General features: G+C 45.0%; 1 protein-coding gene across 3 annotated transcripts in view; it reads right to left on the bottom strand.

The window, feature by feature from the left end:
- KLHL5 (kelch like family member 5) overlaps positions 1-13890 on the bottom strand; it is a 551601-nt gene that overhangs the window by 201550 nt on the left and 336161 nt on the right. For all 3 annotated transcript variants that reach the window (XM_086963979.1, XM_086963980.1, XM_086963977.1), the window contains one exon: positions 11761-11957. In XM_086963979.1, coding sequence (XP_086820105.1) covers positions 11761-11957 — 197 coding nt within the window. The remainder of the gene's footprint in view (positions 1-11760; positions 11958-13890) is intronic.

Consider the following 13890-nt stretch of genomic DNA (forward strand, 5'->3'; position numbering starts at 1 on the left):
ATTGTGCGGCGTGAATGTGCGTTTGCGAGGGCTTGTTTGAGTGCCTGCGCGTTGTTTGTATTTTTAGCTCCTTGGTTGTGTGTGTGTCCTGACTTTTAATGCTTGTCCGGTGTAAATGTGCATTTGCGAGGGCTAGTTTGAGTGCCTACGCGTTGTTCGTATTTGCATTTCCCCGAGTTTGAATCATTGTCCGGCGAACGCTGCCTGTCTTCAGTGTCCGCTGTAGCCGTGTGACCGAGCAATTGTGAGTAAAAGCAACTCCATAAAATGAGTGAATCTATATGTAGTGTCTGTAAATGGATCGCAACGGCAAGGCGGATCGTGAATGTTTCCGGAAGCAGCGTCTTTTTTTTTTTACTTTGTTGTAGTGCAACCCCCTGTGACCACGCTTACGCGTCCAATCACGAGAAGGGTATGGTGGAGCGCGAATGTGCGCGCACGTTGCTGTTGCAAGCCGCGCCCCTTTTTATGTTAATTAATATTTTTTGGAATGGGCTTGCACCTTGATTTTAGTACGCGCCATTTACACGCCCATATTGTGAACGGTGCGCATGATTCACGGGGCCCATGATGCAGCGGCGCATTTGGTTCGATGACACGCCACTTAAATAATATTTTTCGGAATGGGCTTGCACCTTGATTTTAGTACGCGGCCATTTACACGCCCATATGATGAACGGTGCGCATGATTCACGGGGCGCCTGATGCGGCGGCGCATTTTGTTAGATGAGATGCCACGACCCACAACACGCCCACTTTTTCCGAACGGGCTTGAACATGGATTATAGTACGCACCCATTTACACGCACATAACACGCCCACGACATGCCCACTGGAGTTTAACGCGCCCACGACAATGCCCACAAGGGACTACTTTATCCCTAATGTTCTTTGACCTTTCTAATGTATATGGTGGTCAGCTGTATAGCCTATGTCCATCTGCTGAAACTACCGTTTACAATGGTGTATTGGGTGTTGTGATTGGTGCTGTACTTCTTGAGTTTACCCGCCTCAAAGGTTCCAGTTCTCTCTTTATAATAGTAGTATAGATTACACTCCTGACCAACCTAAGCAGATAGATCAAAAGATATCGGCTCTATGCTAGAGAAAATATGAGGTGGTTGGAAACACACTGTGCATAATGTAGAACTGCCAGAAAGTTATCCACTTCTAGAAGGATGGACTGGATGAGGTAGAAGCCACTGTCGAACTTTGACTCACAGAGACCTTCTGAATATTTGATTGAGTTGGGCAAATTATGAGAAATATCTGTTATACTACAGCAACAGTGGATTTATAACTCTAATCCTGCTCGCAGTTAAGCAAGTATGTGCTTTTCCATGATTAAATCACAAAAAAATGTTTTGGATTTTCTTCCTTTGGCCTCAAGGAAAACTGTAACAGTTGTGCTCATAACCTCGAGCTTGGATTATTGTAACAGCCTCTATTTAGGCCTCTTTAAGCAACTTCCACACAGGCTCCAATTTGGTTCAAAATTTAGCCGCAAGGCTTGTGCTCAAACTTCCTAGGAAAAGCTCAGCTTCTCAGGGGCTTAAGGAATTGCATTGGTTGCCTATTTACAAGAGGTTTATTTTTAAATATTTGTTTCTGGTTTTCAGGTCCTTACATGCTACTGGTCACAAATACCTATATGATCATTCCTTTCATTATAGGACCCAGAAGACTCTTAGATCTTCTAATTATAATCTATTAAAATCTCTGACTTTTAGGATAAAATCCATAGGAGGCAAATCTTTTTCTACTTAGGGATCTGAGGCATGTTTTGAACTTCCTGGTTCTCTTCGACTAATACTTAATGAAGCCACCTTTAAGAAGAGCTTAAAAACGTGGCTATTCTCTGCCCCTGATCAAATATGTCATTACCTAGTTTAAATTGTTTCTGCTCAGGGGTGTTTGTGTTTTATTTCAGGTGCTTTTTGACCGATTTACCTTGCGACAGCTGACGGAGGATTGGTGTTTGAGTTAGAGCCAGGATGCTCTGTATGAGTGACAGCGCGCTTTATAAGTACCGTTTTCAATCATTTCATACATTCAAGGAATAATAGCCAAATGTAGTGCAATTTCTAAGCTAGCAATGATAGGGATGGCATGGTGACTTCCTGACTATGAAAAAAGCTATTTACTTTATTCAATAAATACATGCCTAATCTACGTCCATATGCCCCCTTGATAACATACATGCCAAACAAATTAAACACCCAAGGATGCTCTTCAATACTTCGGACAGTGACTGCCCTCTTCCGCAAGCTGGGGTATTAAGAAAACATGGGACCGTCCTGTATGTCACATTCTAAGTGAGTTGGTACAGACTAAGGAAGGGGGCTTAACAAATAAGCATTTACAATGTTAAAATGTATTGCTAATGAAATGTACTTGAAACAACCTGAGGGGTTTAAAAACAGGTATGTCCCAGTTTATACATAGTGAACATATTTTATAATTGCGGATTAGTCTTTTTACTCATACTCTTGAAATTAGATACATTGTCATTTTTTTCTATTAAATGTATTGAATGTTTTGTTCCGTTCATACAGCTTGGAATAAAATAAATTACTTTCTTGAAGATGAAATTTCAATTGGTTTCATGTGGTTTCCATAGTAACCTGTGTTTAAGAGAAAAGCAACTCATTCTGTTGCAATTCATTTCTGCAAAAAATAATAATACAATTCAGAACACGGATGGTACTGAACAAAACGAAAACGCCGTAGGATGCTAAATTAATTAGCTGAGAATGTCCTTTCAAACGGCGCTAAGGTTGGACGACCTGAGGACATTGCGTTATGCTCCTGTATAAAGCACAGCCTCCAAGGAAAGCATGTTGCTTCAATCCCAGAAATCTGGCTCAGTTTACAAATGAGATTATCCCTTTCTTTTCAAGAACATCCACTCAATGGTAGGAACGAAAACGTAAACCACTCAAGGAAAAAGAGTCATTGTTGACAGGTAGCTAGCCGACTACTGGCAGTGATCAATTGTTTTCAGCATTATCACTTCTTGTAGTATTATGACCTTTAAGACATTTTAAGAGATAATTAAAAGGAAGGGCAAGCGTACATTGATGTGGCATGTTTTCAGATAACGTCGAGAGCTTCACACAAGGATCCAAATAAATATATGAAACGTTCACATGTATGTTTTGAGGCCGTGCTTTCTGCACCCACTTTAGGCATATATCAACAGATGGAAATCAAGGTAATTGAGGCATACCTCTTGGTGGATTATAATCATGTCTGTACAAAATTAAGATAGTATATTTTTAAAACATATAACTATACAGGCTGTAGCTACACAAGAACGGGATGCTTACCACAAATATGATATGTACAATGGCACAGATCTATTTGTGTTCACAGGGCATATCTGCACACTGTAGATTAGAACATATCTTTTTAGCCGGCCATCCTCTTTGAAGGCCAGCTTCAGGAAACTTATTTTATTTCTGTACCAACAAAAATGAGTGAAAATTGCACCTGAAAGCAGCATGATGGGCCATTTCATAAGCGCACTCAATATTTTTATCTTGCTAATTTGGACCTTGCACCACTATAGGAAGCTTTGATCACAATGAGCACTGTGTCCCTGTGGAGGTGAGCTCGCTACAGGAGTAGCTGGGAGCCAACGCGCTGTTTGTTTGGGGCATTCCTTGTCTTGGTGAACCGGCCGCAGAGGAGGTGAGAGGCGCGGCGAGCGGGACTGCGAGGTCCAGCATCCATAGTAACATCGTCAGCTGGTTCCTCTTCCCGCCGCGCCCCCTCCCAGTGCCACGCCCCCCCCGCCTGGAAAGCTCTTTACTTCTCGCGGCCCCCGCTTCGCGGGTGCCGCTCGAGATTGACTGTCCCTGTGGAGGTGAGCTCGCTACAGGAGTAGCTGGGAGCCAACGCGCTGTTTGTTTGGGGCATTCCTTGTCTTGGTGAACCGGCCGCAGAGGAGGTGAGAGGCGCGGCGAGCAGGACTGCGAGGTCCAGCATCCATAGTAACATCGTCAGCTGGTTCCTCTTCCCGCCGCGCCGCGCCGCGCCCCCTCCCAGTGCCACGCCCCCCCCGCCTGGAAAGCTCTTTACTTCTCGCGGCCCCCGCTTTGCGGGTGCCGCTCGAGATTGACTGTGTCCCTGTGGAGGTGAGCTCGCTACAGGAGTAGCTGGGAGCCAACGCGCTGTTTGTTTGGGGCATTCCTTGTCTTGGTGAACCGGCTGCAGAGGAGGTGAGAGGCGCGGCGAGCGGGACTGCGAGGTCCAGCATCCATAGTAACATCGTCAGCTGGTTCCTCTTCCCGCCGCGCCGCGCCCCCTCCCAGTGCCACTCCCCCCTGACATACTTAGGCGCACCTAGGCACGCGCATCGCGGGACGCGCGCGGGGCGATCCCCGGGGCGAAGACCGGGCAAAGACCGGGCAAAGAGCGGGCCGTTTTAGGCCGTTAGAGGCCGGCAGAGACCGGACCGGGCCACCCCTCTGACGCTCTCTTTCCCCCAGCCCCACTACATTTACTCTTCAATGGCGACCAGAACCTCACGGAGTAAGTCTGCTCAACAAGGATTAAGTACTTTGGAAAAATTCTTCCCAAAGGCGAGTATTCTAGTTAGCAAATGCCAATCAGTGACAGAAACGCACCTTGAGATGGGTTCCGAAAGCGTGTTTCTGGATCAAGGGGATGCCTTTTCTACAGATGCTAGTACATCTATGCCACCGGACGCCACTCATATGTCTCTAATGGACAGTATTGATCGGACCATAGAGTCGGTCCTCCAGCAGTTGAGGACTCCCTTAGCACAGAGGGATAGGAACTCTTCCCGGCCATCTGGGATTTCTGAACACTCTGCCACTCCGGACAATATGGGAGCAGACATGCAGGAAACGGGACAGGCTGTCCTGCTCATAGAGCCTGCAGGCAGTGGAATGGTACAACCCCCAAAAAGGAAAAGGCCCAGGAAACTAAAGAAGGCAAAAAGGGCCAAAGTTGATATTATCGAGCCTAACCAGGATGTCAGTGCAGACATTTCGGCCTCCCCTGACCTTATCCGGTCAGGGTCTAGGTCAGATCACCTGGCCTCCCCAGCACCTGAGGCCCCATCTTTAACCTCGGGCCCATTCATTTTTGGTGGGGTAACTCCAAATAGTACTGATACAATAATCAACTCACTTATAGTAACCATTAAGGAATTGCTAACCCCTATTTCAGCCAAATTGGACGCCATAGAGAGTAGACTTAAGTCCTTGGAAAACCTCCAAACAAGGAAGAGTCCTGGGTCAGCTACTGATGTACCTGTGGCTGCCCAGGTCTGTTCTGGGAATAGACCGCTGTCCTCTGTATTGTCCCAGGTCCCTAATACGGTACTGCAGAGCACAAGTGGTGCATCTGCTTCTCAGACGCACACAGTGCCACCTCCAGTGCCTAGGCCCCCTGTCCCGGCCCCTAGGAGATCTAGGCAACCTCCTGCGCCACTACCAGGGGTGGCAGTGAATTCCATTAATGGCTCCATTGGTGGTACCACTCCCCTCCCTGATAGGCGCAGGGTGGTCAATTTGCCCCCAGAAGCAGTCCCATATACAGCAATCATGGTGGGAGTACCTGAGTTAACTGGTGATACTAGGGAGCCTCAAGACTCCTTACGAAATAAAGTCATAAGCTGGCTTAGTATTAATAGGCCGCTCCCACCAAACCTGAAAGGTGAGGTCTTGATGGTCAGGAGGATCCCTTGGATTGGCCTTACCCCAAAGAACAGGGCAGGGGATTGCATTATCGTAAGTTTCAAAAGCCCACATGTTGCCAACTACATTTGCAATTGGCTTGTAAGGCCTGACAAGTCCAATATTGAGTTAGTACCCCTATCACACTTCTACCCTAATGTTGGTAGCACTGAGGGAGGGTGTGAGAAGGGGTGGACTAGAGTAGGCTTTGCTGTAGATGGCTCACGTTATAGACCAAGGCATTACTTACCACTTGGACAGCCCAATTTTATTCATCATAACAGATTTTCTTGCCTAGATCAGGTCGACTGACCACAAACCGGGGAGATCTCCTTCAGTCCTGGGAAGATGGTGGACGAGGTGCAAAGTTGGGGGGGACCGAGAATAGCCCCAGTAACTGAACATGACCCACAGGATATTGCTAAAGATCGAACGGCTAACATGGATGATAGTCTGGGTCAACAGGGGCCCCCACCAAACACCGGGTCTGGTCACATTTTGCAACCTGGGGTCGTGGAATTGGTTGGGCCATCGTCCTCTGAGGTGTCCAATATTGCTTCCCTAGACACCTACCCACCCCTAGCCGCTGTGCAAATTCCTACCATAGATCAAGGTACTATACCATCAGACCCGGGGCTGAGAATTCTCTCCTGGAATGTGGCAGGAATTGCAAATAAGGAAGGCTCACCGGAGTGGGATCTGTTAGTGGGTAGCAGTGATATCCTCCTTTTGCAGGAAACATGGGCGAGGGGTAGCCAAACTAGGAGAGGCTTTGAAATATTTGAAATCCCTGCTAAATGGAGTGGGAAGGGGAGACCGTCAGGTGGCTTGGCAATCTGGATTGCGAGTCACACTGGATGTCAGGCAGAACAGGTACCTACGTTCTCGCAGGACATTCAGTGTGTTCGGCTCACGTGGCCTGGCAAACCTCCGTGGGCTATTGTTAATGTCTACTCGCGACCAGTTGCCGCGCTAAATGAATCACCGACCCTACATGATCTATCCTCCTTTTTGGGTCAACTTCCGGGAGACTTCAAGGTGGTGCTTGGAGGAGACTTCAACTGCCACTTTGAACCCCTGGAGGGTCTTCTGGAGGGCGCCCTCACGACCGAGGATGATTACTGGGGGGTTCCACCCTAGTCTTCCCCCCACCCCAAAGCCTGGTCCCCCCTAGCAATACAACTCATGTCCCTTACCCTAAACTACGCACTGAGGGCTTGTAATGGTCGCACCCCTTCCGATACCCCCTCAGTGTGTACTTTTAACAGGAGGGGCCATGAGTCGAGGCTTGATTATATCATGCTAGATATTACGCTCTGGCCAAAAGTCCTCGACTTTAGGGTAATAAAGAGGTCTGATAGTGACCACAACGCCCTCTGTTTAAACATCCAGTGGCCCTTGCCCCCAGCGGGCATATCCATAGGAAGTGGAGGAGAAGATACGGGGGATTTGCTCCTTACAACTAACAGGCGTCGGGTTAAGTGGGGGAAGCTTGTGAGTTCAGAAGAGGCTATTAGCAAGCTATATGAGTTGGCACTCCCCAGGTTCATGGAGGTGGAAGCACTTCTAAATGAATCATGTACCCCGGAATATAATGAGAAACTGGGCAACATACATCTGGATTTAGTGAGGGACTTGGCCGAGTTATTTCATCCAGAGGTGCCAATCAGAAAGAAAAGGACCCACGCTCCCACTTGGTATACCTCCTCCTGTAGGGCAGCAAAATCTGAACTTATTGCTGCAATAAAAGAGGGGTCCAATAAGGACAAGGTACGTGACCTTAGGAAGCACTACAAATCAGTGATGGCGACTGCCAGGAGTGAGTGGGACTGGAACCACTGGCAGGACCTTCACGATGCCCTAAAAGTCAGGGACTCTAGGAAATTTTGGGCCCTTGTAAATAATGGGATAGGGCAACTAAAAGAAGCAACTGAACCCAACATTGCCCCTGTGGTGTGGGAGGCCCACTTTGGGGCTCTTTACCAAGACACGAATTCCTGCCCTGACACAGCTGTGTTGGCTCCCTTAGGCTCCCATGACGTGATGGAACTATCCCTGGGGGAAGTGAAGGTGGCCCTAGAGCACTTATCGCTGGGGAAGGCACCAGGTCTGGATAGGTTACCCGGGGATCTTTTTAGGCATCACCCGGACATCTGGGGCCCTTACCTCCTCATCCTTTTTAATGCCATTCTAGGAGGTATGGCAATCCCCGGGTCTTGGCTGGGGGCAGAGATTGTCCCGATCCACAAGAAAGGTTCCACTCTGCTCCCCGCCAATTACAGGCCTATTAGCCTAATAGATGTACCCCAAAAGCTTTTTGCGCGCCTCATCCTTAACCACCTCCTGGACTGGGCGGAGGACAATGACATCATGAGCCCCCTTCAGGCTGGCTTCAGAAAGAACACGTCGACCATGGACCAGATCTTCCGACTCCTTCTCCTATATTGGAAGACGGTTACGCTAGAGGGAGGAAGGCTGTACATGGTCTTCGTGGATCTGAGGTCAGCCTTTGACCTAGTCCCAAGAGGGAAACTATGGGAGGTCTTGCAAAAGCTAGGAGTACCCCCCCACCTCCTTAGTATTATCATCAGGTTGCACGAGAACAACTATGCACAAGTGAGGTGTGGGAGGGATGGCAAGCTCTCGGGTAAATTCCCGGTCCGTCGAGGAGTCAGACAAGGCTGTGTACTGGCGCCGACCCTGTTCTGTCTGTTCATTAACAGTGTCATCCAACATCTTGACACTGTTAAGGACAACGATGCTCCGCTCTTGGCAGGCAGGAGGGTCCCGGCAATAATGTTTGCTGACGATACCCTCCTGCTTTCCAAATCCCCCATGGGTATTCAGAGAATTGTGGATGGTTTTGGCCTTTTCTGTCACCAACATGGGCTGGAGGTGAATACGGAAAAAACTAAGTTTATGATCTTTAACCCTCCCGCCAAGGCCAGACCAAACCCTAAACTGGGGGATGTTAGTCTTGAGAGGGTTTCAACTTTTATATATCTAGGGGTCACACTCCAAGAAAATTTGTCCTGGGACTGCCAAATAGCGAGATCCAGGCTGAAACTCTCCCAGCTATCGGGCGCACTTCTGAAGGTGGCTAATAAGTCCACCTTTAAGCCCGTAAGCCCGGCCTTGGAAACATACAGGTCACAAGCAAAGGCAGCAGCCATGTATGGCAGTGAGTTGTGGGGACACAAAGCAGGGAAGGCTCTGGCAGGGGTGGAAAATAGTTTTCTGAGACGCTTACTTGCTCTCCCGCAAGGAACACCACTCCTCCCCCTAAGACTTGACCTGGGCCTTCCCTCTATTGCCGAAGACCTCCTGTCAAAACCTGTGAAGTTTTGGCACCGGACATGGAGCACCAAGGAACTGCACCACTACAGACAAGATCTTATGCATGTAATGAGGCTGAATGCTAACAGCAAAATTCCCTGGCTGGCTTTTATTAAGGCGGAACTCTTTAGCTTGAATCTGTCAGATTTATGGGATGACCCAGTCCAGGGCTGCCAAAGGATCACGCGTAAATCTCTTGTACAGCTGTATAAAAACAAAAACCTCGTTGACATGGACAATGCTCATAATAGCGGCACCTTGACGGGACGTTTTTTAGAATCCAAAAATTCTTATGCTTTTGAACCTTTTATGGATTTTATTTTTCCTCTGCTGGCAAGGAAATTGTTCCTTCAATGGAGGTTTGGTACACTCCCCACCAAAGTATTTACCAGCAAATGGTCCTTAGGGGGTGACAAACTTTGCCCATGCTGTAAAGCCCAGGATGAAGACGACCTACACATAATGTTTGTCTGCCACGCTTATCAGAGTCCTAGGAAGCGTTGGATAGCACCGTTGTGTCGGAACCTGGGCTTCAGGAAATACCTGCAGGCCTACAGGGTCATGAAAACTAATACTCTGGGCCACATTGTCTTTGCTGTGTCAAAATACTTAATGGCAGCATGGACAATAAGGAAGAAAATGTCCCCATGAACTGGAACTACCTTGCACTTAGTCCATGTGGGTTCAGCAGAAAGCTTTTTATATGTAAATACTGTCTTTTAAATATATGTATTGTATTTTATTGCATCTTTTATGGCCTATGTGGCCGAAATAAAGAATTTTTGGAATTGGAATTGGCAATGAGCAAACCAAGCGTAACTTTGAACTGGAGCAAAGTTATTTGCCCCTGTTTGTGCTTTCTTTATAGCTTATGTAGAGTACTTCATGAGAGCAATCCATAAAATATTAATCCTTTGGCATATGCACACAATTATATCACAACACTGATCACTTGCCACCATAGCTGTGTTCTTAGGTCAAGAGCTATGTTTAACAGTTCATAGGATGCCAATGTTTATTGTTCTGGAGTTTCTTACACCAAGGACTATTTTTAAACGATATAATTCCTCAGAATACAGTGTGATTTTTAGGTAAGGGCATTATATATTTTTGGTGATTAGACTTGTATTAAAGATACAACATTCAAAATAAAATGTTTTACAGAGTTCCCTGAGCACAAAAGTATATGAGTGTATCTGTTAGATTTACAGATGATATCAATTCAAACAATGAAAGTCCATATCCATGTATCCAAGTTTGAAAAAAAGTCCTTATTTTATTTCTCTTCCAGATGATCACGAAGACTTGTGGATACAGCAGTACAGTCCTGATATCAATTACAACAGCCAAACGCCTCGATATCAGGACTGTACTGCTGTATCCACAAGTCTTCGTGATCATCTGGAAGAGAAATAAAATAAGGACTTTTTTTTTGCTCAGGGAACTCTGTAAAACTTGTTATTGTGACAACAATTACGTCTGTAATTTACTGTCTCTTGACAGCGGTGGGTGGTAGCTGTCTGTGGTTCCCTAGATGCCCCACTTTTGAGATAACAAGCTGTAAACTTATTGCTACATAGGCTATGCGCTGTTAAAACCTCACTACCCATCGTTCGAAGTGTGATTCAAATTAAAATATCCATCTAACTTCTACAACTTTCAGAAGTCCTCTTAAATGTATACCATGTAAGGGATTTCCAATTGGCGGATGATAATCTGACCAAACCTTAATTTAGCATGGGTTTTAAGGCCATGAATGACTGTGTTCATGTACTGACGCAATGCTGTGTAAAGCAGTGGGAATGTTACATGTAAAATGAGGTCAGGCAGAGTGAAGTCGAGAATGGGAAATCGACAACTAGGATGACAGTGTACACTTCTCTGTAATGCTTATGCCACACTAGAAGCATATTCTTTGACCTACTATAGCCGAACGATTGAGGGACCTGACATTTGAACCTCGTAATAATAACAATACTTAAAGTACAATACTAGGGTTGCTGGAACATTTCTGCATTTTGGCTTCAAACATCCCTTCGAAGTATTGTAAACTGATTTTAGATAATTACTTGATAGATGCTGCTGCCTCAATTGAGACCAAGATGTTATGGTGTTGCACTAATTATGTTCTCTTGTGCACCGGATGCGACTATTCTTTGGAAGTATGTTATCTTAGGATACTCTTCCACACAGGACACCTGATGGAGGAAAATACAATCTAAGTAAAACAAGGGTATAGTTCTCACTGGTGAGAATATAACAGATTGTGGTGCAGGCAGATAATTCACAGAAGTGGAGGCAGTGATCGACCCTGGCCTCATCCTGTGAACCAGATTCCAGGCCCCTCATTTTCAAATGGTTGACAAGAAATGTTTTATTTTTATGCTGGACTCAAAATTTCAAGAGACAGAGGCCTACTTTAAAGTTATCAGAAAAAAGACACTAATTGCAATCAAAAAATGGGTACTCGCATCCAACGAGCACAAAGTCCCTCTTTTAGAGCAAGACCTGAATACAACAGAAATTTCGCCAACATTTGTAGCCATTTTAATTTTGAGTTGGTTTCATCCTTAAAAAGAACTGTATCCATTCATCTACAACTGTTTCCTCAATATTACCCATTTGAGTTATTTTGCCCTTGTAATACAGCATTCGGGAAACTTCATTTTATATCTCAATTAAATCGTTTCCTGAACCCATAACACTTAGAACATACCATGGTGTAATTGTGTGCCACTTTATGCAAATCTGTGCACCCCTGTGCATCAGCAAATGACCGGATCCCCAGGCAGTTCGATGGGTGAAGCTGTTTCATCAGGAACTTGCAGCATGCTTCCACAACCTGCGATAACTGGAGAAGGCAAGCAGTGGACAGAAGGCACTCCACAGTATCTTCTTTTAATTCAAGGCGACCTGAAAAGAGACATTTTTGACTAATTAGTTGAAATCCTTGATATCTGCTCCCACCTTCCAGCAAACATTACATTAAGTAAGCACAATATTCTTTACCTAACTAAACACATTACATGTGTACTACACTCAGCCTCCAAAGAGCCAACATGACGCCAAACATCTGAAGAAGAGCAAGAGTGGGAGCACAAGGTCTCAGAAGTTTGTACGGTTCTAAGACCAGTGGATGAAGTAGGAGCTCCAGAGAAATTGGGATAAGTGGAAACAGTATAATTTTTGCTATTGGTGGCTGGCTAAAGCTCTATGTGGTGTCCTCTATCTGCTGTCTTTCTGCCCAAGCCTGGATTTACACCCTATCCCGTCTGTTTCTCAAGCTCTAGAAACCTACTCCCTCTCACCACATACACTTGGCATGGCAAAGGAAGATTGCGATAGAATAAGATACCTGTGTCGACTCAAGAAGCAGCCACTCCTGAAGAAAACACCAGCCTCTTCTTTGTATCTGAGAACCAGATCCAGCAAATACTAAAATTAATCTCTTCAAGCAGGACACAGACACCCTCCTTGTTCATCGAAGCACTGCATCCATAATAAAGTTTGAGCCAGAAATTCCAAATGCCCCCGAGAAAGCAATAGAAGAATGCAGAGAAATTCATCAGTCAGGGAAAAGGTAAGCCCCAGATCTGAACAATACCTCCTCCTGTAGTCAACAAAAAAACTGTAATCCAGTGGGAGGTTTGGATCCCACTTTTATAGTAATTTTGCAGACAGGAGATGTGGATCCAAGTGTTAAAGGCCTGGAACTGGTTTAGGTAGTTTTGCTTTGTGTATTTCAAATCCAGGAAACAGTAGTAATAATTATCTCTGATGCTGGTCTACTTAACAGGTGTTGATGAGAGTTGTACTTCACCGAAGCATCCAAAACAGCAGCACAATCCAGTGTGAAGCTATGCAGCTGGCTGTCAATAACCCTTTTAGGAGAAGCACTTACAAAAAGACAGACCCTGTGTGAAAGATTCCCTTTTACCCTGGAAATGATCTGCTGACCCACCACCACCTGTCATTACAACAAATATTTTACCATGACCTATATTTACAAAGCATCATTTGCAACACTTGGGTGTTTTGCAACGTATGCATTTACAAAGTTCAAGTTGGTAAGTAATGAGATTTTAAAATGATTGAATTTGGTAAAAGAATTTGAAGTTGTTTTTGGGAATGCTTTTGTATGTTTTTTAATTCAAGAAAAAAAATAACGAAAGCCAAGATTCATCTCTTCAAGCAGGACACAGACACCCTCCTCATCCATAAAGGTACTGTAATTCATAAAAAATCTTGAAGAAAGCAGCGAAAGTCCGTAGTCAGGGAAAGGGTAAGCCCCAGATCTAAACAATACCTCCTCCCGTAGAAGAAATTGGAACCCAGTTTAAAAGTTTGGGTTCCACTTTTATAGCTTTTTCCCCAGACAGGAGGTGTGGATCCCGCATCCTGGAACTGGTTTTTATGTATTCCAAGAAAAGGGAGCAGTTGTAATAATTGTCTCGATGCGGGCCTTCTCAGCAGATTGATCAAAAGAGTTTAGAATCTATAGTTGTTTTGGGAATGATTTAGAAAGGTCACAGAATTTTGTTTAAAGAATTTAAAATGCTTTAATAAGTTTTTTATGAAAATAAATAATGAATTGTGAATTTTTGGGGTGATTTGTGAGATTTTTGGGGTGATTTGTGAGATTTTAAAGATAAAAAGGGCATTTTTGAAATGTAACTTATTTAAAAAAAATGACAATGTTATTTTTATTTTTTTATTTAAAACAGGGATTTTAGGGTTGTAGTGGACAATTGAGGGGAGTAATTTAATTTTGGGGTACATTTTATTTTAAGTAGTGAAGGTATCCAATTTAATTTTGGTAGTGTTAGTAAATTACAATTTCTAAGGG

Source organism: Lissotriton vulgaris, chromosome 3_2 (genome assembly GCF_964263255.1).
Source record: "Lissotriton vulgaris chromosome 3_2, aLisVul1.2, whole genome shotgun sequence".
Taxonomy (NCBI): Eukaryota; Metazoa; Chordata; class Amphibia; order Caudata; family Salamandridae; genus Lissotriton; species Lissotriton vulgaris.